The 24,688-nt window shown below is 45.8% G+C and overlaps 1 protein-coding gene across 1 annotated transcript in view; it reads left to right on the top strand.

The window, feature by feature from the left end:
* LOC310781499 (guanine nucleotide-binding protein G(I)/G(S)/G(T) subunit beta-1-like) overlaps positions 1–24,688 on the top strand; it is a 63,613-nt gene that overhangs the window by 24,081 nt on the left and 14,844 nt on the right. The window contains exons 2-6 of the mRNA XM_083642139.1: positions 9,418–9,522; positions 13,115–13,153; positions 14,689–14,795; positions 20,170–20,233; positions 20,965–21,127. Of these exons, the coding sequence (XP_083498265.1) occupies positions 9,466–9,522; positions 13,115–13,153; positions 14,689–14,795; positions 20,170–20,233; positions 20,965–21,127 (430 nt within the window). The 5' untranslated portion in view covers positions 9,418–9,465. The remainder of the gene's footprint in view (positions 1–9,417; positions 9,523–13,114; positions 13,154–14,688; positions 14,796–20,169; positions 20,234–20,964; positions 21,128–24,688) is intronic.

The raw sequence follows: 24,688 nt of genomic DNA on the forward strand, positions 1-24,688 counted from the left end.
TAGTGAACAGTGGCAGGTGTGGTGGTAATGAACACTGGCACGTGTGGTGGTAGTGAACACTGGCAGGTGTGGTGGTAGTGAACAGTGGGTGTGGTGGTAGTGAACACTGGCACGTGTGGTGGTAGTGAACAGTGACAGGTGTGGTGGTAGTGAACACTGGCAGGTGTGGTGGTAGTGAACAGTGACACAGGTGTGGTGGTAGTGAACACTGGCAGGTGTGGTGGTAGTGAACAGTGGCAGGTGTGGTGGTAGGTAGTGAACACTGGCAGGTGTGGTGGTAGTGAACACTGGCAGGTGTGGTGGTAGTGAACACTGGCAGGTGTGGTGGTAGTGAACAGTGGCAGGTGTGGTGGTAGGTAGTGAACACTGGCAGGTGTGGTGGTAGTGAACACTGGCAGGTGTGGTGGTAGTGAACAGTGGCAGGTGTGGTGGTAGTGAACTAGGGATGCATCGATTATAAATTTTGATGTACGATTATAGTCTGAGAAAAAACCACGATTATCACGGTTTCATGATTATTGTTATGGACGTATAAAAATCACATGAGCATTCTTTAAATAGAGGTTTTATTGTATTTCCCCCACAATCTTAACAGTTGCTGCCTTCGGATTAAAAAAAGAAGAAAGAAAGGGCAGATGTACTCAGATGTGGCTCTGACCTAATCAAATCTAACTGACATCACTATTGTGAACATAAAACAAACAACATTTCTTATATGATTGTTTTAGTAAAGTGTATCACAATAGTCAATACAAAAAATATTTTATTATTATTTTATAGAAGCGAAAGTCTAGCTGCTTAGTCTGCAGAAAAAACACAAAAGGCATAGTAACTTATTGGCATCTTACTGGCAACTAAATGGGCCGTCTGAATTTTGCATTGGGGTCAGTTCTATTGCAGTGATGATGGGGCAGGCATGGAAAGCCTCACTATAAGCCATCATGTGTCGTTTCACTTTTTACTGGAAAATGCTCCCTCTAGATTAAAGAAAGGACACTCTGTGGTGTTGACTGGTGTTTGTTATGTAAATGTGCGCATTTGTTTTCGTTGTCTCAGTCAGATCATGACTGCCAAGCAGCTAGCTACGTTAGCTTCACGTTATTAGGCCTACATGTAACGTTAGCGGGTTGCTTTTGGAGTTGACACAAACCCTTGATGTTTCTTTTTGTGTAAAGCATGAGGTTCTCTATGGTTTACGCCAGCTCTGGGAGCATGAAGTGCTTTAAATGCGGGGATGTTTGGTCACAACGAGCTCGAGGACCGCTGCCTGTTGAACTATGTACGCTAGGCCATGGCCAGCTAGCTAACATTAGCCACAACAGCTAACGTTAACGTCATTGACTGTATGTTAACGGTAAACAAATCCGCTGCCTCCTCCCCATGTTTGGTTTAACGTAACACCAGCTCAGACTTTCCCCTAATCTCAGAAACCGTGCGGGACATGTATTGCAACATTTATTTTGGTGCTGGCGTCCATGGCTAGGCTACCGACTGACTACTACTGGGAGACATGGCAGCTGCCTGTGTTTGGTGCCTCCGCTAAATAGTCCGTGCGGGAAACGAAGCGAGAGAGACAGGTTCTTCACGGGAGTTTTAAACTGACGAACTGTTGTGAAACAAAACACTCGTTGTAGCGGAGCCTCTGCGGTTATATAACTGTGACGTTTTAAATCGTGGTTAATAGTCAAACCGGTTAACCCCTGCATCCCTATAGTGAACACTGGCAGGTGTGGTGGTAGTGAACACTGGCAGGTGTGGTGGTAGTGAACACTGGCAGGTGTGGTGGTAGTGAACAGTGGCAGGTGTGGTGGTAGTGAACACTGGCAGGTGTGGTGGTAGTGAACACTGGCAGGTGTGGTGGTAGTGAACACTGGCAGGTGTGGTGGTAGGTAGTGAACACTGGCAGGTGTGGTGGTAGTGAACAGTGGCAGGTGTGGTGGTAGTGAACACTGGCAGGTGTGGTGGTAGTGAACACTGGCACGTGTGGTGGTAGTGAACAGTGGCAGGTGTGGTGGTAGGTAGTGAACACTGGCAGGTGTGGTGGTAGTGAACACTGGCAGGTGTGGTGGTAGTGAACAGTGGCAGGTGTGGTAGTGAACACTGGCAGGTGTGGTGGTAGTCAACACTGGCAGGTGTGGTGGTAGTGAACACTATCAGGTGTGGTGGTAGTGAACACTGGCACGTGTGGTGGTAGTGAACACTGGCACGTGTGGTGGTAGTGAACACTATCAGTGTGGTGGTAGTGAACACTATCAGTGTGGTGGTAGTGAACACTGGCAGGTGTGGTGGTAGTGAACACTATCAGTGTGGTGGTAGTGAACACTATCAGTGTGGTGGTAGTGAACACTGGCAGGTGTGGTGGTAGTGAACACTGGCAGGTGTGGTGGTAGTGAACACTGGCAGGTGTGGTGGTAGTGAACACTATCAGTGTGGTGGTAGTGAACACTATCAGTGTGGTGGTAGTGAACACTGGCAGGTGTGGTGGTAGTGAACACTATCAGTGTGGTGGTAGTGAACACTGGCAGGTGTGGTGGTAGTGAACACTGGCACGTGTGGTGGTACAGGCAGTGCTAATAGAAACCACACACAAATAAATCATATTTGTGAAGGATGCACTGCTGCCACATCCGCTGAGAGTTGTGAGTGAGAAAGGAGAGAGAAAGAGAGAGATGGGAGCAGCGAGGGGAGAACGCCTTCACAGAGAAAAAGGCCCGTTCAGAGAGGCTGTGCGGCACTGAGTGCGCTGCAGTGCTGCTGCTGACACAGGTGATAGCAGCCCAGGCACTGCCACTGCCAGCTATTGACTGACTTGCAACAAACCCTGCTGCTGCTTTCTAGGTGCAGCAAATCAACCACAGGCTCAATGCTCAAGGGCTGGAAGATGCAGTGGTACAGAGCAGAGAGCTAGCAGAGAGCTAGCAGGGGGGCATGCAGGCAGAGGGGAGGTCTTACATTATTAAGAGCACCCTCTGTACCACACCTCTCCCTACACTGGGTCATGCTTAATACATGCAGCATCTTCCTGTCCAGCTAATACCAAATCTGTGCCTGGTCAGAGTTCTCTCAAAGAGCCAGCTCCATCATCAGGCACATTTCCTCTCTGTCAAATTGGCTCTGTTATTCTTCTTTGCCAGCTACTTGTGATTTTGGAGAAAAGTTTCTTGTCCTCCAGTTTTGTATAAATGGCATGCTAGCATTGTCAGCACTCTTCATTAACTCATTCTTCGCCAGGGTTTCTGCACTTTTTCAGTTATTTTCCGGGCCCCACAGAATATTTTGGGGATATTCAGTGTTTACATACCGTATATACGAATGACCAAACAAGTTTCACTTGTTTTAAAATTAGTTGGTCATCATCATGTAGCTGAAGTCAATTTTGTCAAGGTCAACTAGTACATTGGTTGTCTGAACGGTTAGTTGACTAGTCTGTGTCAAGAAAGGCCTATATTTAATTTAGGCTGTGGATAGGCCAGCGTGGAAATCGAGAACGGTTCTTCGCTATATTGTTAAAGCAATGAACTGTATCATTTTTGTGGCCGAAATTCGCCGAATGCTTATCAATTTCTTTTGTAAACCAAGAAAAAGGGCAAATAAATCTTTCTGGTCTATTTCTTTGTGCTCATGTTGAACTCGCCCTGCAGCATTGTTCTAGTTCACAATTTAAGCTTGATGACATATTTTAGATGAATGGTAACACTTTATTCAGACACATGCAGTATTTAAGAGTTTTCCACAACCTTTTATACAATTGGGGGATTAAGCAACTCTGGCATTGTCACAAGAAAAAATGAATAGGCTCATAGCATGCATGGTTCAAAATATAGATCTAGGCCTTAACTGTTGTATCAAATTCAAAATTGTCACATTTTCTTATTAAAATGTAAAGACCGAAATTAAACGACATTCCGATCCTTGCATCTCTACACCTACTTTAGGATTAATTTTAAAATACTGTGGTAATGCTTGTGTTTAAAGCTGTGCACGGTCTCTCACCCCTGCCTAGTGCCTACATCCTAGAACTCATGCAGTATCGACAGGTCCCTTAGTCCCATGGTCCCCTCTGCAAAGGGCCACGGACAGACGGGTCCCTTAGTCCCATGGTCCCCTCTGCCAAGGGCCACGGGCAGCCTGCTTCATTGCAGCTCCCAGAATGTGCAATAGTCTGCCTGGGAATATTAGGTCAGCCAAATGTGTCAATGTTTTGTTCGAGATCCGTCTTAAAATCATTTACAACTAAAGAAACCATTTCAGAACATTCTGAGACGGCTGATGTCGAAATTCACTTTTCTGTGTGACTTAACAGATTGACCACGATTCTAAACCTGATGTGAAATGCCACGTGGGCCTCATCCAGCAAGGTGATGAGGTGCTGGCTTCATCCAGCAAGGTGCTGAGGTGCTGGCTTCATCCAGCTAGGTGATGAGGTGCTGGCTTCATCCAGCAAGGTGATGAGGTGCTGGCCTCATCCGCTGGGTTCTTAATGCTGGGAAGCTTATCATGCCTTGGTCCCTTTCACCAAGGGGTTAATTATCAGCTCCCGTCCCAATCGTCCTCTGCTTGTTCACTCTCATTAGTTTAATCTGGCTCTGTCCTCCAGCTCCCCTCCCTCGCCTGTATCCTCCTGTGCACCAGAACCTCCCCGCACACAGTCTCACTCCTCCCTCGCCTGTATCCTCCTGTGCACCAGAACCTCCCCGCTCACAGTCTCACCCCTCCCTCGCCTGTATCCTCCTGTGCACCAGAACCTCCCCGCTCACAGTCTCACCCCTCCCTCGCCTGTATCCTCCTGTGCACCAGAACCTCCCCGCTCACAGTCTCACCCCTCCCTCGCCTGTATCCTCCTGTGCACCAGAACCTCCCCGCTCACAGTCTCACCCCTCCCTCGCCTGTATCCTCCTGTGCACCAGAACCTCCCCGCACACAGACTCACCCCTCCCTCACCTGTATCCTCCTGTGCACCAGAACCTCCCCGCTCACAGACTCACCCCTCCCTCACCTGTATCCTCCTGTGCACCAGAACCTCCCCGCTCACAGTCTCACTCCTCCCTCGCCTGTATCCTCCTGTGCACCAGAACCTCCCCGCACACAGACTCACCCCTCCCTCACCTGTATCCTCCTGTGCACCAGAACCTCCCCGCTCACAGTCTCACCCCTCCCTCGCCTGTATCCTCCCGGGCACCAGAACCTCCCCGCTCACAGTCTCACGTCATCGGGGTGGAGTCTCTCTCTTTGACCCCAAAAACTGCCATCATCTTGGCACTCCACCAAACCACTCCTGTCAATTTGTTGAGTCACGCCTACATCTTACCGATACATGACATCTGCCTCAGTCACTTCACAGTCATTAGTTATTAAACCTTTTTAAACCATTCCCCCCCACCTTTTCAACAAGATATCCACCGTAAGTCTTTCATAACTGGATTTAAGACACGTTTTCGCTTTTAAATTGAGATATTTTGCGGTCTTGTTTTTTTCACCATGCAACCATTTGCACTGTAGATCCACTCAAAGATGAATAATTAATTAATGGTACAGAGCTGGGTGATTATTACAATATGCATACTTTACTAAACACATTTGGACATCATTTTCTGTCCTTTTTATTATAGTGCCCATTTATAGATTCAGAACTTCGTTGACTGTGTTCAAAGGTTTTGCTAGCTTTATTTATTGATTTATTTATTTATCTGGTCTTACATTCAATTCAGAGTAGTAGTCAAGAGTCACCGCATTTCTCCTCAGCTGGTGTCTTGTGGTAAAAGCAACATTAGTGGAGCTGATCTCTCATACTCTGACCAAAAGTGAACAGCGCAGTGTACTATGAAGATGGGGAGATAACAGCAGAGAGTGAAAGCCATGAGCAAGATGATGCACTACGTTCTCACCTTGGGCTAACTGTTTCTAGTCATTGAAATCACACATTTGGCTCATCTTTGCTGGAGGCTCCCCTTGGGATGCCCTCGTTAAGCTGACGTTGGAGTACGTCTGTCGAAACTAAACTGTCCTAAACTCCTAAGCATGTTTGTGGCTTGAGGCTGACCCATCCCACCTATGTTCTGACGAGCCTGTACGCTGTGAAAGTGAATGGTGCATGTACGTATGCACAGTGCCTTACTGGATAGAGAAATCCCTATTTTGTGTGTGTGCGCGTGTGTGCCTGTGTGTGTGTGTGCGTGCGTGCCTGTGTGTGTGTGTGCCTGTGTGTGTGTGTGTGTGCATGCGCGTATGTGTGTGTGTGGAGTCAAGTTACACTTCCTTTCTCCCTGTCAGTGCGTTGTGCTGGAGATGTAGGGAGCCGATAGAGCTTGCTGGAAAAATGTGAAGTCTGCTTCCCTCCTCTCCTCTCCCCTCCCTCCTCTCCTCTCCTCTCCTCTCCCCTCCCCTCCTCTCCTCTCCTCTCCCCTCCCCCGCCTCCCCTCCTCTCCTCTCCCCTCCTCTCCTCTCCTCTCCTCTCCTCTCCCCTCCCCTCCCCTCCCCCGCCTCCCCTCCCCTCCCCCGCCTCCCCTCCCCTCCTCCCCCACCACCTGTCTATAAATAGCCAGCTGGAAGAGAAGGCAGCAGCGTGGAGGCTGTATCGGTGGGGCTGCCTGCCAGTGGTTTCAACACTCCCACCACCAGCAGCACAGAGCCTTCTGAAGCACACCTCTGCTACCATCGCACTGAGAACAATGCCAGTGCAGAATACTGCCTGCTTTTGCAGTGTGCCAGTTGAAATCCCACACGTCACGTCTCTGTAATCATTACGTGCCGTCGTTGACCCAGGCTTGGAATTCTGGCATTACGGGAGCAAGGCGATTCCCTAGCCGCGCACGAAGGCCAATGAGTAGGAATTAATTTATAAATACCTCATTTAAACGGGACGTTTTAGATTACGCCTAAATTACTAGGTTATGTGCACATGGCTAAAGTCTAATGTCCCTTGAGAAACAACACAAATGGCATGAAAGTACAATTAACTTTATCATGTTAACACATCATGTAATCAACATTTAAAATGAATTTCCTTCATATGAAATCATAATACAACAGAACTGTATTTATCCTCCGCCATAGATCCTTTTCACGGGGGCCATTTTGTGTCGAAAAGGCAGGGTAAACACAGGTGCAAGCAAAACACTGATGAGGGTTTCCAACTTCCATGTCAACAGCTTTTAGCCAAGTTTAATTCAAGGAAAGTGACGCTGGTGTATGGAGGTGAATGGAGAGCTTTCCCCAATGATGGGCGTGGCCTATTTCATGCAGTGTCTCTATAATAAGCCGAGGTTATTGGGTTCAGGTTGGACAGGGGTGGTGGTTTTGATACCAGCCATTGCTTAGTGAGTCCATTTTCCGTGGATGACAGAAACTGCAGTGGCATAAGAAGTTAGAACGCAGTAGTTTTGAACATGTCTGTCTGCCATTTGGCAACTTTACAAAAGTTTTGTTGTTTCTATAGAGTTGGTTCAAATGATTTCTCAAGCTATTGTTGCAGCCGTGACTTGGTGGTTGCACACTTTTCTATGATTATATAGCACGGAGCTTTAGCGGACTGGTCCATTTTGGCAGTAGGGTTAATAATACATGGCACATGATGGACAGAACGTCTGTTGTGAAATTCCTACACTGCACTGAACCACACTTGGCCAACCAATACAATTGCAACGTATTTTCTCAGCCTAGATCACCTATGTTGCGCTCACCTTTGAGCCAGGTGGTTTTTCTCTGTACGAAGTTAACACTTTTTTGTTGAAAAGGCCGCCAGCAGGTGAACGAAACTCAACTGCCTCTGACACAGACGGCTGATAACAGAGCAGACTAGAGACGTGAGACGTGAGATGTTTTTATCAACAAGATTAGGGGGTTTAAGACGCATTGCTTAGATGCAGCCCCATTTAGCCGCACTGGCCAATCAGGTGACAGCCAGGTAGCTACTGAGATGTCCAGGCACCTGAAGGATAAGGATCTTCATTCAGAAGGTCTCAACACTGCCCAGCACAGAGGACCAGTATCAAAGCCAAGAGAAAGGGGGAGGTAAGCTCTCGTTGTTGTACAGATGTTGGTTAACCTGCATTTGACAGGAGGTCTGTGTATTCTTACAGATTTAGTAGAGGAAATTCATTTAGTTGGACACAATTGTGGGGTTGATTTAGCCCGGGGCGGAGAGGTGGAAGCGACACGGGAAAACAATTCTTCAGTGGGAAAAACTCACTGAGAGTGGACAGTTGCGATGGACCACCATTTTGTAAACTAACGTCAGCTGCTTTTGCTCGTATACTTGCACTTAGGCAGTTGGGATATTTGCGTTTTGATTGATGCAGTGTTCACCGGCGGTTTGCGTCACAAGCTTGTCGCCCACCAGTAACCAACATTCCTCCAAGCCACTATGTAACCCAGCGCTCACAGTGTCGCAATGCTATTTCTCCCACTCGAGTGTTTGTTTTAGTATTTCGTCTGCTTTCCCCCCGGCGAGTGAAAGTGTCAGCGCTAAGGGCGTCCACCAGGGGATTGGGGTCAGCGGGATAGCCGCTGCCTTTAGGATCATCAGCAGGTTTTGTCTTAACCGGATTTGTCTGGAGGAGCTGAATCAACTGTGTCCCCAGCCAGGATTACAGGATGACATTGGCCCAGGAGAGTTTAGAGTCCAGAGGCCAGAGCGCTGCTGACACACAGTGCCTGCCCAGCACCTCGGCACCTTGAAATCCACTCTGCCCTCCTCTCTGCTTCCTTGGGTCTCCACGCTGTAAGCCTTGCTTCATTCTGACGCTCAGAAAGGGGGTACGTTTTGTCCTCAGCTGGCCCAGTGGATTTCTTTAGGATTTATTGACTTATTTATTTGTCTTGGCTGTTGAGGAATACGTATCAGCCGCTCAGTGGCCGTACGTTTGACCGAGGGTCTGCGGGTGTTTGGGAGGGGAGAGAAAACGGATTCAACATCTTTGTAAAAGAAAAAGTGTTATATTAAGCCTAAACTAGCTGCCGACTGGAGTGGCTGTTGCTAGGTAACCGTTTCAAGTTGGTGAGGACAAGTCTTGAGCTGTCTTCTAGAAAGTGCTGGGCTGCTGTGACTTGGCCTGGGCCTTACAGGTTGGATCGCAGGTGAACTGTGTGATCCTGAGATGGAATTAGTTGAAGTAGCTGTGTCCATAAATTCAGTAAGGAAGACTCTCCAATCCATATTGCATCTTTACAAGTGTCCATTTGACAAGACTTTATTTGCTATATATGCAGGCACGCCAACATTCAGAGTAAAACCTCAACCCAGTGCCTGTTTGAGTCTGAGAGACTTGTATGTGTACTGCTGATTGTTGTCACTGTGTTGAGCTGAATGTGTTGTCACTGTGTTGAGATGAATGTGTTGTCCCTGTGTTGATGAGAAGATGAATCATTTAATATGTTGTCACTGTGTTGAGCTTGTGGATTTTCTTCTGTCTCCTCTAGATCAGCAAGTCTAGGCGGCGGAGCGAAGCAGACCATTAGCAGAGGAAAATGAGCGAACTGGACCAGTTACGCCAGGAGGCTGATCAGCTCAAGAACCAGATCAGAGTAAGTCCTCCACTGTTCTCAACTGTCCTGCTTTTTTTGTCCATTAAAACTATGTAGTTGTAGTCATCCAAATGGATATTGCCACCAGGGGGCAGTAAGCTTGGAAAGTCAGGAATGTTTCACCATGTTTTTCAAAGTGTACGGTTATCGTAAGCAATTTGATCACAGTTATTGTGGGAATCTTATCACGGTTATCATTAACCGGTTGTCGTTTCATCCCTAGTGTAAAGCTCGTACTGTTCACATGTTAGCTGGTGTTGTGCTATGTAAAGCTCGTACTGTTCACATGTTAGCTGGTGTTGTGCTATGTAAAGCTTGTACTGTTCACGTTAGCTGGTGTTGTGCTGTGTAAAGCTCGTACTGTTCACATGTTAGCTGGTGTTGTGCTGTGTAAAGCTCGTACTGTTCACATGTTAGCTGGTGTTGTGCTATGTAAAGCTCGTACTGTTCACATGTTAGCTGGTGTTGTGCTATGTAAAGCTCGTACTGTTCACATGTTAGCTGGTGTTGTGCTGTGTAAAGCTCGTACTGTTCACATGTTAGCTGGTGTTGTGCTATGTAAAGCTCGTACTGTTCACATGTTAGCTGGTGTTGTGCTATGTAAAGCTCGTACTGTTCACATGTTAGCTGGTGTTTTGCTATGTAAAGCTCGTACTGTTCACATGTTAGCTGGTGTTGTGCTATGTAAAGCTCATACTGTTCACATGTTAGCTGGTGTTGTGCTGTGTAAAGCTCGTACTGTTCACATGTTAGCTGGTGTTGTGCTGTGTAAGCGGCCGTGCACATAAAACGTGTGTATTTAAGCTGCCAGTGCCTTTCTGCAATTCATTCTCTATGGTAAGGATGCGCTCAGAGCGCTCCTCTTTCAAGGACCACACCTGGGGCCGGTTGCACCAAGTGCTCTTAACTATGCCTGGTCGTAACTCCTCCGTCGGTCTTAGTTAAGACCAGTCTTTAGAGTGGATTTATGCCTGTTGCACCAACAGGGCTTACGTCTGGTCTTAACTACGCTGGTCGTAGCAATGTGCGTCCATGTGAATTGCCAGGGAATGCACCCTGATTGGATGATGTGTGCCTCGCGACCTGCTTGGAGCGCACTGTGCCACTACGCTCTATCAGCCACTACTGTATGTGCATTAGGGGTGGGGGAAAAAATCGATTCACCTAAGTATCGCGATTTTTAATGTCATGATTTTTTGGATCGATCTTTTATTCCAGAATCGATAATCGCAAATTAATTTTTTTTTTTTTTTTTTTTTGGGTGCTTGCAGTCAGGCCACTCACTGAACAGCAGGCCAGGCGCCGCCTACTGGTTTACTAGTGGTTTTATTACTTTATTAGTTAGTCTGAAGTAATAATTACACTTCAGGGTTAAAGTGGGTGCATCTCATTGTAAAATTGGACTTCAAACGGCCCAAATCTGGCTTCAAACGGCCCAAATTTCACGCGCGTTGGCCCATATCGGCCTGGCCTGCTTGGTATCTAATGCCCGGCCTGAATTATGATCCCAGTCCGCCCCTGTTTTTAACTATATCGCCCAGCCCTACTCATGATATATAATATACAGTCTCTAGTAGGGATGGGGGAGAGTACTCGGGTACTCGAGTACTCGTTTGTAACGAGAGTACTCGAGTACCGTTTCCGCTGTCCGGGTACTCGCCCCACCCCCCTCCCCTATAAAAAAAATGGCCGATCTAACGTTAACAGCGTCTGGCGAATCGCCAGCAACACAGACGTCCATGTATATTAACGCAATCTATATTCAGCAGATGTAAAATAAACAAGATTTGATTGCAGTTGTTTTCCGTTCATGGCCAATTTATATATAGATGTGCAAGCAAAGATGGTAACGTTAGATGTTTTTTACTCGGACGGACCACTTTGACTAACGGACCCCTGACAGTAACTTTGTTTACCATAGCCAAACGTTCCGTGTTTCACCACGGGCGGGGACCATCACTCCACAACATCACGGATGTTGTTGGTGGTTTTTGCGGTTAACGTTAGCGAACATTATTACTGTTTGCAGTTATCATGTTTGCAGTTATCACTTTTTGGCAGAACACCAGAGTTTTTAATAAGTGGATTTACTTAACAGTGATCAAGAAGCAGTATGGAATGATTACCGACATGTATTGGGAATTACTTTTACTGAGGTAGGCTAACACCGGATCACCTTATCACAGTCAATCTGTAAAAACTAAAAAGTGCACCAGGCAGCGCTTTTTCCATGCAAAATTGGTAATGTGTGTGAAGTTGCTGTGAACAGCCCCATACAAAGCAGATCACCCCTGCTCTCATCACAGGCATTTGGCGAATGCTAATGGTAACTGCTTAACATAACCAAACTTAGGATCTTTCATGTGTGTGTGTCGTTCCCCCGGGGCGGGAGGGGGGAGGGGGGGGGGGGGGGGAGTACTCGAGTACTCTTTCATAACAGAAGGAGAGTACTCGAGTATTTAAATCCCTTACAATGCCCATCCCTAGTCTCTAGTGTATGATTCAACTTTTCCCATGTTCTAATCTAGTGTAAAAAAGCAAACAAACTGAAAAAATAAAAGAAAAAAATAAACAAAAATCGCAATAAATCGTAATATCGAATCGCAATAATCGTAGAATCGCAATACTTAAGAATCGCAATATAAATCGAATCGGCACCCAAGAATCGTGATAGTATCGAATCGGGAGATAAGTGAATCGCCACAGCCCTAATGTGCATCACTACACCCTCCCTCCTCCCACCCTCCCTCGCTCCGGGGGAAAAATGGCGGTGATTGAGCCAGACAGTCTGAATGAAATTGAATGTAACGCGTACCCCAATAGGGCAGGCAAGGCCACGCAGCAGCCGAGCTGCGGGCGAGGCCGCAGCTCGGCTGTGTATGCGAGCTGCAGGGCCAGCTTGGCAAGCTGCAGGGCGGGCAAGGTAGAATCGAGCGCTGCCTAGTAGCATTTAAAGACAACACGGTTGAAGCAAAGCACTTTACAACCCACAAAACAAAAGCAAGAAACCAGCAAAATAGTTTATAATAACTTCCATTGGCTGTGGAACTAGAATACGATGAGGATATGTTGGAGATGACCCATAAGTATGACCACACAAAGGTCAAGTTAGGTTGTGACTAGGGATGCACGATATATCGGCAATCACATCGGTATCGGCCAGTATCGGCCGTTTTTTTAACATATCGGTCATATCGGTATCGGTCAGATGTTGCAATGTTAATATCGGTTATCATTATCAGCCAAATTCTTCACATTGATATGAAATAATGCAGTAAATCTATGATTTATGGGCTTTTCCAAAGGCTTTGCAAATAAAGAAATGCATAACTTTTTCAAATTCAGTGTTAACATGTGTTTTTCAGTATGTACAAAATGTGATGATCATAAAAATGTGGTTTTATACAGATCATATCGACATCGGTAAATATCGGTTATCGGCCATAACAGCAATGTTAATATCGGTTATCGGCATCGGCCAAAATTTTCATATCGGTGCATCCCTAGTTGTGACAGATACGAGCGTTAAACACTGATGTTGAAGTTGAAGTCACTCTCTGAGAGGAGGTTTAACTCTGTTGTTGTCTTTCAGGATGCCAGGAAATCGTGTGCGGATGCTACCCTGTCTCAGGTAAGAAATCTCTTCTAACATGCTCTTCACTCATCACTATTTATAAATATCCACAATCTACTTGAGTACGTGATAGAGGGTGGAGTCAGAGTTTGCTGAATTATATCATTTAACCCATTGATACCTGATGCAGCATTTGCGTGTATATCCCTCATTTGTGTGTGCGGTCTTAAAGGGATACACACACAAATGCTGCATCAGGTATCAATGGGTTAAAGCAGTGGTTCTCAAAGTGAGGTCCGGGGGTCCTTGACGGGGTTCCAGGGGGTCCCCAGCAAAAAGGGGAATCATTTATTTTCACTATAATTCCATCCATATGTAACATAATTTCCATCCATATGTAACATAATGACAATGTATGACTATTTAGGTTTCATACACTTTATGTAATGAAGGAAAAATTGTATCAGATAGGGGACCCTGGAACAAAATATTATCGAATGGGGGTCCGTGGTGTAATTTGTGTCAGTTTAGGGGTCCTTGACGTGAACATGTTTGCGAACCGCTTAGGGCTGTCCCCAATACCATATTTAGAGCGTTGACGCTTCCGTGAGATACAATCGACGCCGGTCTCGGGGGTCGGTGGTGTCACCAAAAAAAGAGAATCTCCGGTAGCGTTGTGCGCTTTCTCGGCTGTGGCGATCCCGCTCAGGGACAAACAAACATGTTGTAGAGTCACAGAGTTGAAAGCACTCTCAGCTCAGCACCGTCCGCTCCGCGCCTCATAGTAAACTTACTTCCAGGCTTCTCGTGACAAAAACCTCCTCATCTGTCCTCCTGATGGTCGATTTTCATCCAACTGCTCTCAGTCCGACGTGCGGGTATTATTTAAATTGCCACGAAATGTTGCGTATTTATTCAGGCGAGCTCAGCGTAACGTTAGCGGATTTCCCTCTGCTCTCTGAGCTCGTCAGTGAGAGCTGTGTATCTGTGACTGCTGCTACTTCATAATGTTATAAACTAATTAAACAACTTGAATTCACTTGAACACTTGTAACGTTACTCACACTGGGTTGGAAAGAAGTTTCATGTTTACAACATGAGCTCCGCAGACCACAGCTCACCATCTGTGTGGCTACTGACTGTTGGGTGTGTTTGTTTGTGCTCACGGCGCGTGCCGGTGTGAGTTCCCCGTGTTCAAAACAGTGTTGGCCCGAAGGACAAGTAGGGACTGTCTCACAAAGCTACACCTCATGCTGGCTGTGCATAATATGGAAAGAGAGAGGAGAGGAGAGGAGGAAAGAAAAAAACAATAACACAAAGCGTCGATTGCTGATTTGAGCGTTGATTACCATGGCAACAATTGAAGCCTTCGAAGCGTCGTTTTTTGGGGGGGTCAGCCCTAGAACCACTGCTTTAAAGGCTGCACACTGTCTGTCACTCCTTGCAATGGGAAGTTTGAACAAATGGAAAACCAGGCCAAAGCCACTTGTGGCAGGAGGTCCGAGTCAAGTTAGCACGAAACAAGACGGCTCATTATCTCCATATCATTTGATGCCTCAAACTAATTCTTCCTTTTCTCTTCACCTCTTCAGATCACAGCTAACATCGACCCTGTTGGCCGAATTCAAATGCGCACTAGACGGACACTGAGGGGGCACCTGGCCAAAATCTACGCCATGCACTGGGGCACTGACTCAAGGTACTCCCATTCAGTCCTACTCTGTCAATGAATTAAGTCAATATGTCAAACCCATCAACCCACCCACCCCCTGTCTAAATGCAGGAAATAGATACAAAAGGTTGCTTAACTGTGTTTGTGCTGATCTACATCCCCAGTGTTTCCTTGTCAAACCAAGACACATTCCGCAGTAGCTCACTCTTGCCAACCAAAAACAGCTTACTTTTGCTTAACATACATTATATCTGAACAGACCAGCCAACTCGACAAATACTTGATGTCCTCCTAACATCTCAACAATAGGATCTTTGATTTGTGTGTACATGTGCGCAATTAGTTCAAGCAAATGTAGTTGAATGCACGGTGGGTATGCATCAGTGACTATAGCTCCAGTTTGTGTATGTCTGTACTCTGTAGTGTGTGTTGTGTTGTTTGAGTGCATTGGGGGTGGGGGTATGTGGGTAGGAAAAATACTGAAAATGGAGTCGCCCTTTGTGTTAGTGCTGTACTGACGATGGGTAGACCAGGCAGTACTTCTTCCTTCACATACAGGATTGTCCCAGGAGTTGCGCACACACACACACACACACACACACACACACACACACACACACACACACACACCTCACCTCGGCAACCGGCAAACTAATCACTGTAGGGCAGGTGTGCTCCAGTCCACAGAGAGACCATTGCAAACCCAGCCAAATTGCCTTGTCACCTCACCATCCTCCCCGTCTGGCAGCCCAGAAAAAGCGATAGACCTCCCATGAGTTTTTGTTCATCAGGGAGCTGTTGTCTTTGTTAGACCTAGGTACGATGTAGCCACCCCAAAAAGAAGGCCAAATGAAGATGTTTTGACCCAGAGTCGGGTGCTAACCCAGCATTCCATTTGCACTCGGAACTCTGAATTTTCGAGTTCACAGATGGGAACGCCCTCTGAACTCGGATTTCCTACTCGGATAGTTGGAGGAACCTTATCAACCCTGACTTCAAAATCCAAGATGGCAGCTCCCGCATCAACAGTAGTGAAAGCTATAATATAGTCTTTATTAGCATTTCTGTCTTATTATTTGTGACTCATTAAGTCTCATGAAATCAGTCGTAAATCAGTCATACACAATAGTTTTATCTGTGGATATGTTGCTACAGTGTCTGTAGGCTATGCTCATAATACTGCGTAATGCGTTATTATCAACTGTTATTGCTAGCTAGCCTGGCTAGAGCTACCCTGGCTGATTTTCCGACTTGTACACTGAAACGTAGTCAACCTGGGTGTGACGTCATTCCCAGCTCTGACTTTCGAGTTCCGAGGTAAATGGAACGCAGCATTCTTGTGCTATCTGTAGCCCCCTGGAGGGTGGGAGGGTGCCCAACAGGTTGAGATGAGACTTGTTCTCTCTCTTTACCAGAAACAAAGTGATCAGCCAATCCAGATTTCCACTCGCAGAGCCTCTGTGTCTTATGTTTTTTTTTTTTTTTTACATTTGATTTTCAATTTTAACAATAATTGAACAAAACAAACGAACAGGCTCAGACACAGGAAAGGAAAAGAAAGGAAAGAAAAACATACATATAATATTGTCAGTTATTATAATGTGGTGCTACCATCCATATAGGGTGCTTATGTGCTTGTAAGAGATGTCGCACATAGGGTCCAACAGGAACCAGCCGGGCAAGTCACCCACCACCAACCTCGTCGAGGTAGGCTAGAAACGGCTCCCAAATAGTTAGAAAACTTTTTAAGTGAGTTGGTTCTCAGGGATCTGAGCCTCTCCATCCTTATAACAGAGATCGTGTCCGGCTACTACCACAGTTGGAAAGAAGGTGAAGCGTAAGCTTCGGCAGTATTAAGGTATTACCATATACCGGGGTATTTACAATATTAATGCTTAGTATATGAAGCTAATGTTCTCATGTGGTATACCCCGGTACCACATGAGAACATTAGCTTCATATACTAAGCAAGTGAGAGTTTACCCTGCAGTTGTTTTTATGGCTCTACTGACACTCACGAGACTCCGTTGCCTTGGGTCGTTTCTAGGCAGGGGAAATGAGATGAGGTTTATTTTTCTTCTTTTAATCAGAGTTAATTCCTTAGCAATTCCCTCATCAGTTCCTTCATAATATATTGTTCTCTTGCAGCACCCCAAAAATATGATGAACTTTTCATATCATTCTGTTTTATTACTGTTGCTCATAATACCCCTGCTTCCAGAGTTGATTTCATCCTTAAAAATTGTAAACCCATGGACGTGCACGAGTCTGTGCACGTCCTGGCCAGGCAGGTAGTTAACATTATGATGTAGTGTGGTGCACGAGTCTGTGCACGTCCTGGCCAGGCAGGTAGTTAACATTATGATGTAGTGTGGTGCACGAGTCTGTGCACGTCCTGGCCAGGCAGGTAGTTAACATTATGATGTAGTGTGGTGCACGAGTCTGTGCACGTCCTGGCCAGGCAGGTAGTTAACATTATGATGTGGTGTGGTGCACGAGTCTGTGCACGTCCTGGCCAGGCAGGTAGTTAACATTATGATGTGGTGTGGTGCAGGAGTCTGTGCACGTCCTGGCCAGGCAGGTAGTTAACATTATGATGTGGTGCAGGAGTCTGTGCACGTCCTGGCCAGGCAGGTAGTTAACATTATGATGTGGTGTGGTGCACGAGTCTGTGCACGTCCTGGCCAGGCAGGTAGTTAACATTATGATGTGGTGTGGTGCACGTCCTGGCCAGGCAGGTAGTTAACATTATGATGTGGTGTGGTGCACGAGTCTGTGCACGTCCTGGCCAGGCAGGTAGTTAACATTATGATGTGGTGTGGTGCAGGAGTCTGTGCACGTCCTGGCCAGGCAGGTAGTTAACATTATGATGTGGTGTGGTGCACGAGTCTGTGCACGTCCTGGCCAGGCAGGTAGTTAACATTATGATGTGGTGCAGGAGTCTGTGCACGTCCTGGCCAGGCAGGTAGTTAACATTATGATGTGGTGTGGTGCACGAGTCTGTGCACGTCCTGGCCAGGCAGGTAGTTAACATTATGATGTGGTGTGGTGCACGAGTCTGTGCACGTCCTGGCCAGGCAGGTAGTTAACATTATGATGTGGTGTGGTGCACGAGTCTGTGCACGTCCTGGCCAGGCAGGTAGTTAACATTATGATGTGGTGTGGTGCATGAGTCTGTGCACGTCCTGGCCAGGCAGGTAGTTAACATTATGATGTGGTGTGGTGCACGAGTCTGTGCACGTCCTGGCCAGGCAGGTAGTTAACATTATGATGTGGTGTGGTGCACGAGTCTGTGCACGTCCTGGCCAGGCAGGTAGTTAACATTATGATGTGGTGTGGTGCACGTCCTGGCCAGGCAGGTAGTTAACATTATGATGTGGTGAGGTACAGGAGTCTGTGCACGTCCTGGCCAGGCAGGTAGTTAACATTATGATGTGGTGTGGTGCACGTCCTGGCCAGGCAGGTAGTTAACATTATGATGTGGTGTGGTGCACGAGTCTGTGCACGTCCTGGCCAGGCAGGTAGTTAACATTATGATGTGGTGTGGTGCACGAGTCTGTGCACGTCCTGGCCAGGCAGCTAGTTAACATTATGATGTGGTGTGGTGCACGAGTCTGTGCACATCCTGGCCAGGCAGGTAGTTAACATTATGATGTGGTGTGGTGCACGAGTCTGTGCACGTCCTGGCCAGGCAGGTAGTTAACATTATGATGTGGTGTGGTGCAGGAGTCTGTGCACGTCCTGACCAGGCAGGTAGTTAACATTATGATGTGGTGTGGTGCACAAGTCTGTGCACGTCCTGACCAGGCAGGTAGTTAACATTATGATGTGGTGTGGTGCACGAGTCTGTGCACGTCCTGACCAGGCAGGTAGTTAACATTATGATGTGGTTTGGTGCACGAGTCTGTGCACGTCCTGTCCAGAGGCAGGTAGTTAGTTAACATTATGATGTAGTGTGGTGCAGGAGTCTGTGCACGTCCTGGCCAGGCAGGTAGTTAACATTATGATGTAGTGTGGTGCAGGAGTCTGTGCACGTCCTGGCCAGGCTGGTAGTTAACATTATGATGTGGTTTGGTGCACGAGTCTGTGCACGTCCTGGCCAGGCAGGTAGTTAACATTATGATGTGCTGTGGTGCACGTCCTGGCCAGGCAGGTAGTTAACATTATGGTGTGGTGCACGTCCTGGCCAGGCAGGTAGTTAACATTATGGTGTGGTGCACGTCATGGCCAGGCAGGTAGTTAACATTATGATGTGGTGTGGTACACGTCCTGGCCAGGCAGGTAGTTAACATGAGCATCCTCCCAGCAGGCCTCCATGTGATCACTCCTCCTCCTGCTCTTCTGTGCATTGGGGCCGTCACTGTGGTTACTCTTCTTGGATTCGCCCACATAGCACGGAGCTGCCACATACTGGAGCACCTGGGGAGCTGGCTGTAAATTGCAAAAACATGGTTTGAAGCAACGTCTAATAGCATAATTGCATATTGTAATTCATAAAAATGTAACTTAAACAATGTAAGCAGTTCCCATTACATGGGCATGGAGAACCCTGTAAAGTTTGTGGATTTGAGAGAAAGAAAATCAGCCCTTAGATTTGATTTTTTTGAAAATGTTACAGTAGTACATCCTGAGGTAAAGCCATTGATGGATACTTGTTTTGATATAGCAGCAGCTTTAAATTAATTATTTTACCCTGATTTCTTGACTTGACAAAATCAAGTGTAAATGCTAAGGCACCTATAATAATTTGATAAATGAAGTTTGTGGTCATTATTAAGAGTTCACGGTGCATTTATTAAAGGAGAATTCAGATTTTTTTTTTTTACACCTTGGACCTTATTTCTAGCTTTAAATATGATTTTTAAATCACCCTGACAAGTTCGGTTTGGTATTATTTGCTAAAACGATCATTTGTTTTGAACTGCAACCTGAAAACGGGGCATGTGAAATGTCTCTTATGTCCTGTAAATAGATTATTTTCCGACACACAGTGGCTCATTATGCTTATTATATCAGGGAGGCAACGAGAATATGAGCGATCTATTTACCTCCGTGCCACTGGCAGCCTGCTCTGTTTGCTGTGCGTCACATAGCAGCTCCCGCCGTATCCCCCACTGCTGCCTGTAATCCATATATGACGTTATTCCACACGGGTGGCCATCGAATTCAAATGAATCGTCTATAAACAGATAAGTATCATCAGTGTGTATCATGCTAAGCTACATAACGGCTAACTACGGTGAACCCAGCAAGTCACCCGGATGTACTTCTTCTCTTCTTCTTTTCTTTCTTCTTCTGGGTGACTGGACATGGCAAGTGTGAGTGGACATGTCCTTGTGTTGGATTGTTTACTGTCCAGGTTTGAAGGGGCTCATCCCCATTGTATTTCTTTTCTTCTCAGGCTTTTGGTCAGTGCCTCACAGGATGGAAAGCTCATTATTTGGGACAGCTACACCACAAACAAGGTAACAACACCATGTTCTGAGGAACTGAACAAATCTCACTGGCCAGGTGTTTCATCTGCTGTGTTTAGGACATTCGTGTCATCCCCCCCTCTCTCTCCCCTGATCTTCTTTCCAGTCTATCTCCATTGTCAGCTATCAATATAAAGGCAAAAATCCCCCCCAGAAACATCATCTTTTGGCTCGTAGGGTGTTAAAATGTCTGATATAACTTGGAGCCAGATCTAATCATGCTCTAAAGTCTTACAATTAATCCTAAACCTAATATGGAACCAGAAAGAAGATCCCCCCCCCCCCAAAAAAAAAGAAATATATATATATAAGCTGCGGCATTATTAAGAAACTAGAGACAAAATAAAAGTGTTGATTGATGCCCGTATAAAGAGCTACAGTAGTCTAAACAGGAAGTATGGCTGACTCACCAGATTTCCCAAAAAAATGGCTTAGTTTTGGATATAGTTCTCAATTGACCCCTTTTCTGAACTGTTCAACATCAGCCAACATCAATCATTGCTCTCAAATTTCTGGCATCTGTCTCCACATTCACCAACAGTGCAGAGTTCATTACAAAATAATTCAAATGTGCTCAAAGGGGGCAAAGAACAAAAAAACATGATATAAAGTGGGCACCGTGTCCTTGAAAGAGTCGGATAATATTGCTGACAGACTTTGTCACATGGCCTCCCCTCTCCGTCCGTACTCTCTGACAGTCAGTCTTCCTCCTCTGTGCTCAGGTCCATGCCATCCCGCTGCGCTCCTCCTGGGTCATGACGTGCGCCTACGCCCCCTCTGGGAACTACGTGGCCTGCGGAGGCCTGGACAACATCTGCTCCATCTACAACTTGAAGACCCGCGAGGGCAACGTGCGCGTCAGCCGCGAGCTAGCCGGACACACAGGTAGGCTGGTGGTACAGTATATGCTGGAAAACGCATTCACACCTACGCTCACGTCTATAATGTCGTCTTTGGATTCAAGTTGCGATAGCCAATATTATGTCTGATATTCAATGCCGTAGGTGTTCAGTGTTTCCTCCAGAATTCTTGTCAGAATTCTTGTCACGATGGAAATGCCACTAAAACGGTATTTGGACCATGAGCAAGTAACCCCGAAACCACGCTGCAAACGTCTTAAAGTGGAGCACCTTTGCTCTGTCAGTTTTGCCAATTCTGCTGCACTGGTTGTTGGAATCACAGCGATGCAATGGGTAAATAAGTGCATTATAACTGGTGTTGCGTTTGAAGCCTCACATCATTTTTAATCATTGTATTTACTAGCTCAATTGCTCCCTCATCTTTACATTCTTCCTTGATACAGTATGTCACTAGGGCTGGGTATTGTCAAGGACCTAGGGCTGGGTATCGAGTTTCGATACTTACTTGGCACCGAAATGGAAACATCGATACTAAGGGGTATCGAAGCCTCCCTTGTCAATCGATACCAATTTTCGATACCAAAACAAAACAGCGTCATTGAGCCTATAAGCATGCGACATGCTTGCACGCCGCGCTCTAATACGGCTGGTGATTGGCTGTCATGTAGAGGCATGCAGGAAACGTTACGCCCACTTTAGCCGGTGTGTTTGTTGTGACTGTGAGCCAGGCGTGCGGTGCGGATAGTATACAAGAAGTTAGCCACTCAAGCTACTCCTATCCTGGAGTACCATATGGCGAAGATGATGAAAAGCAGGAAAAGAAACAGAAACAACACGGACTGGTTTCCACAGACAAGAGAAATAATTGAGAGGTGGGTCAGCTCAGCTTACCGCAAGTTAGCGGTTATCAGATCCCTCAGTCTGACAAATCCTAGCCGCAAAACGCGACTATTTCACTCGAGTACCTCTCCCATCATAGTCGCGCTCGCCCGACCCCTTTATCGAGGGAAAGTTGCACATTTAGCGATCTACAAGCTTCAAACATGCACCAATCACTAATATAAACTACGCACCTTGTTGCCACGGATGTTGTCGAGCAGACCGCGCTGAGGCCGCGCTTTGTTAACTCGTATTTTAAGAAAGTTTGGGTTATTTGTGTGTCCGGAAACATTATTTTCCCTTCTCCAACGACTCTTCTTCTTTTTTGCTGCTCACCGGTTCAACTGCTCAACTGCGCCACCGCATCATGGGGTATTACATGACATGAACGACACAGGGCAAACCCCATACTTGACACATGATGTAATACCCCATGATGCGGTGGCGCAGTTGAGCAGTTGAACCGGTGAGCAGCAAAAAAGAAGAAGAGTCGTTGGAGAAGGGAAAATAATGTTTCCGGACACACAAATAACCCAAACTTTCTTAAAATACGAGTTAACAAAGCGCGGCCTCAGCGCGGCCTGCTCGACAACATCCGTGGCAACAAGGTGCGTAGTTTATATTAGTGATTGGTGCATGTTTGAAGCTTGTAGATCGCTAAATGTGCAACTTTCCCTCGATAAAGGGGTCGGGCGAGCGCGACTATGATGGGAGAGGTACTCGAGTGAAATAGTCGCGTTTTGCGGCTAGACAAATCCATGCATCTGGCTGTGAGTTGTAGCATTAGATCGTTTAATTAATTGCCGCCGTAACATTATGCGCAAGCGGGCATTGTGTATTTTTAGCAACTCGTTAACAAACGCTGATGTCATGATAGTTTGTTGAATGTAAATGCGATTCATTTATATTGATTGGCTAGTCAGTGAAGTTGAGCTGTCTCGTCAGATTTGACAAGAATGACGTTCTGTTGCAGCAGTGAGCACACTGATCTGCAACGCTAGCGTTAATGTTTAATTAATTAGCGTTAACGTTATGTGCAAGCGGGCAGTTATCGCCCATGTATTTTTAGCAACTCGTTAACAAACGCTGATGTCATGATAGTTTGTTGAATATAAATGCTATTCACTTTGTGGCATATAAGGCTATATTGATAGGCTAGTCAATGCTCAACTAGTCTTCCATGCATCTCATCAGTTTGGACAAGAATAGAGTTCTGTTGCATCAGTGAGCATTAAACCCTGATTTGCAACTCTCTGTTTTGCACTGAAAACTATTCCACTGATTTATTTGTTTTAGCTACATTTCTTTCCTTTGTAGTACTCCAATATTTTTTGTAGGGACGGCAATACGTTTAGAGAACTTAAAGTTATGTTAAATACAGTCGGTTTTATTTTTTTCTGCTGTAAAACTTAAGATGGGGGGAAAACTAAAGATTTGTAAAATAATTTCAATGTGTAATGCAGTTTTATTTTTGTTAAAATTGATTTTTCTAAAAATTGGTATCGAAAAAAGTATCGTTCAGGAACCGGTATCGAAATCCAAGTATCGAAACGGTATCGATATCGAAAAATTTTGAACGATACCCAGCCCTACAAGGACCTCATGATACGATACGTGGGTCGCGATACGATTGTATCGCGATACATTGCGATACAATACATATCGCGATATATTGCCGTATCGATTTTATTGCACAGCCCTATATGTTAGATTATTTCACAGCGTACCTGGCTTGGGTGTACAAGACTGTCTCTTGGCCAAATAACCTATCTAAAGGTACTATCTATTCTATTGGATACCGCGACACCCATTGATGACATTTCTTAACGTTGCACATAAATGATTCTATGGGGAAAACAAAGGTCAACATTTCCACTTTTCATCCATTTTGATTTCAAGGACCACAATGGAAATAAGCCTTCGGGCTTTTTTGTGTTTTTATCCTCGGTGATTGATTTGTCTGTTCTTTCATTACTATATGTACTGTTGTGTTATTTTATTTTATCACCAAATAAATTCATTCATTCATTCATTCATCATTCATTGATGCTCACTTCCTTTACGGAGCTTCTATGCTTGCAGTGTGGTTTTGCTCTTTGAAACCCAGGAGGACGACAATAATAACTATGATGTGCACGTCAGTAGAGCCCTCTCAGAATGACATATTATAATCAATTCAGATTCAAGCTACTGTAGGCACCTTTGCATATTTGCAGGCCAAAATGGCAGTGAGATGTAAGTCAAGTAGTCAAGTGTAAATCATGTAAGTTTATGTGACTAAACTGTACACCGCGTTCTCATGTCCTGTCCAACAACCCTTTCTCTGGGTGGAGTCATCGATGCTCACTGCTACGATTTTACCACCAAGTTTAATTTGTCACTTTCTGTGGCCGAAGATGTGACCATAGATACACAAACACCAGAATTAAAATAGACAAACTGTGACAGACAGTATCTCAGTTTGTGGGGAAGGGACACGCAAGTGTATTTTTACTTAAACATCCTTCCTAGTGCAGCTGTAAGGGTTTCCGACAGACATAGAGCGGCCATTTCACAATAATATAATAATCAATCAAATAGTATTATATCAGAGATGGATGACACTGATTATATAATCAATCAAATAGTATTACGGTATATCAGAGATCGATGATGACACCGGCCACCTGTATCTTTGTAACCCTACTTAGTTCCACTTGTGAGAGAA

Source organism: Poromitra crassiceps (genome assembly GCF_964638095.1).
Source record: "Poromitra crassiceps genome assembly, chromosome: 8".
NCBI classification, from domain to species: Eukaryota; Metazoa; Chordata; class Actinopteri; order Beryciformes; family Melamphaidae; genus Poromitra; species Poromitra crassiceps.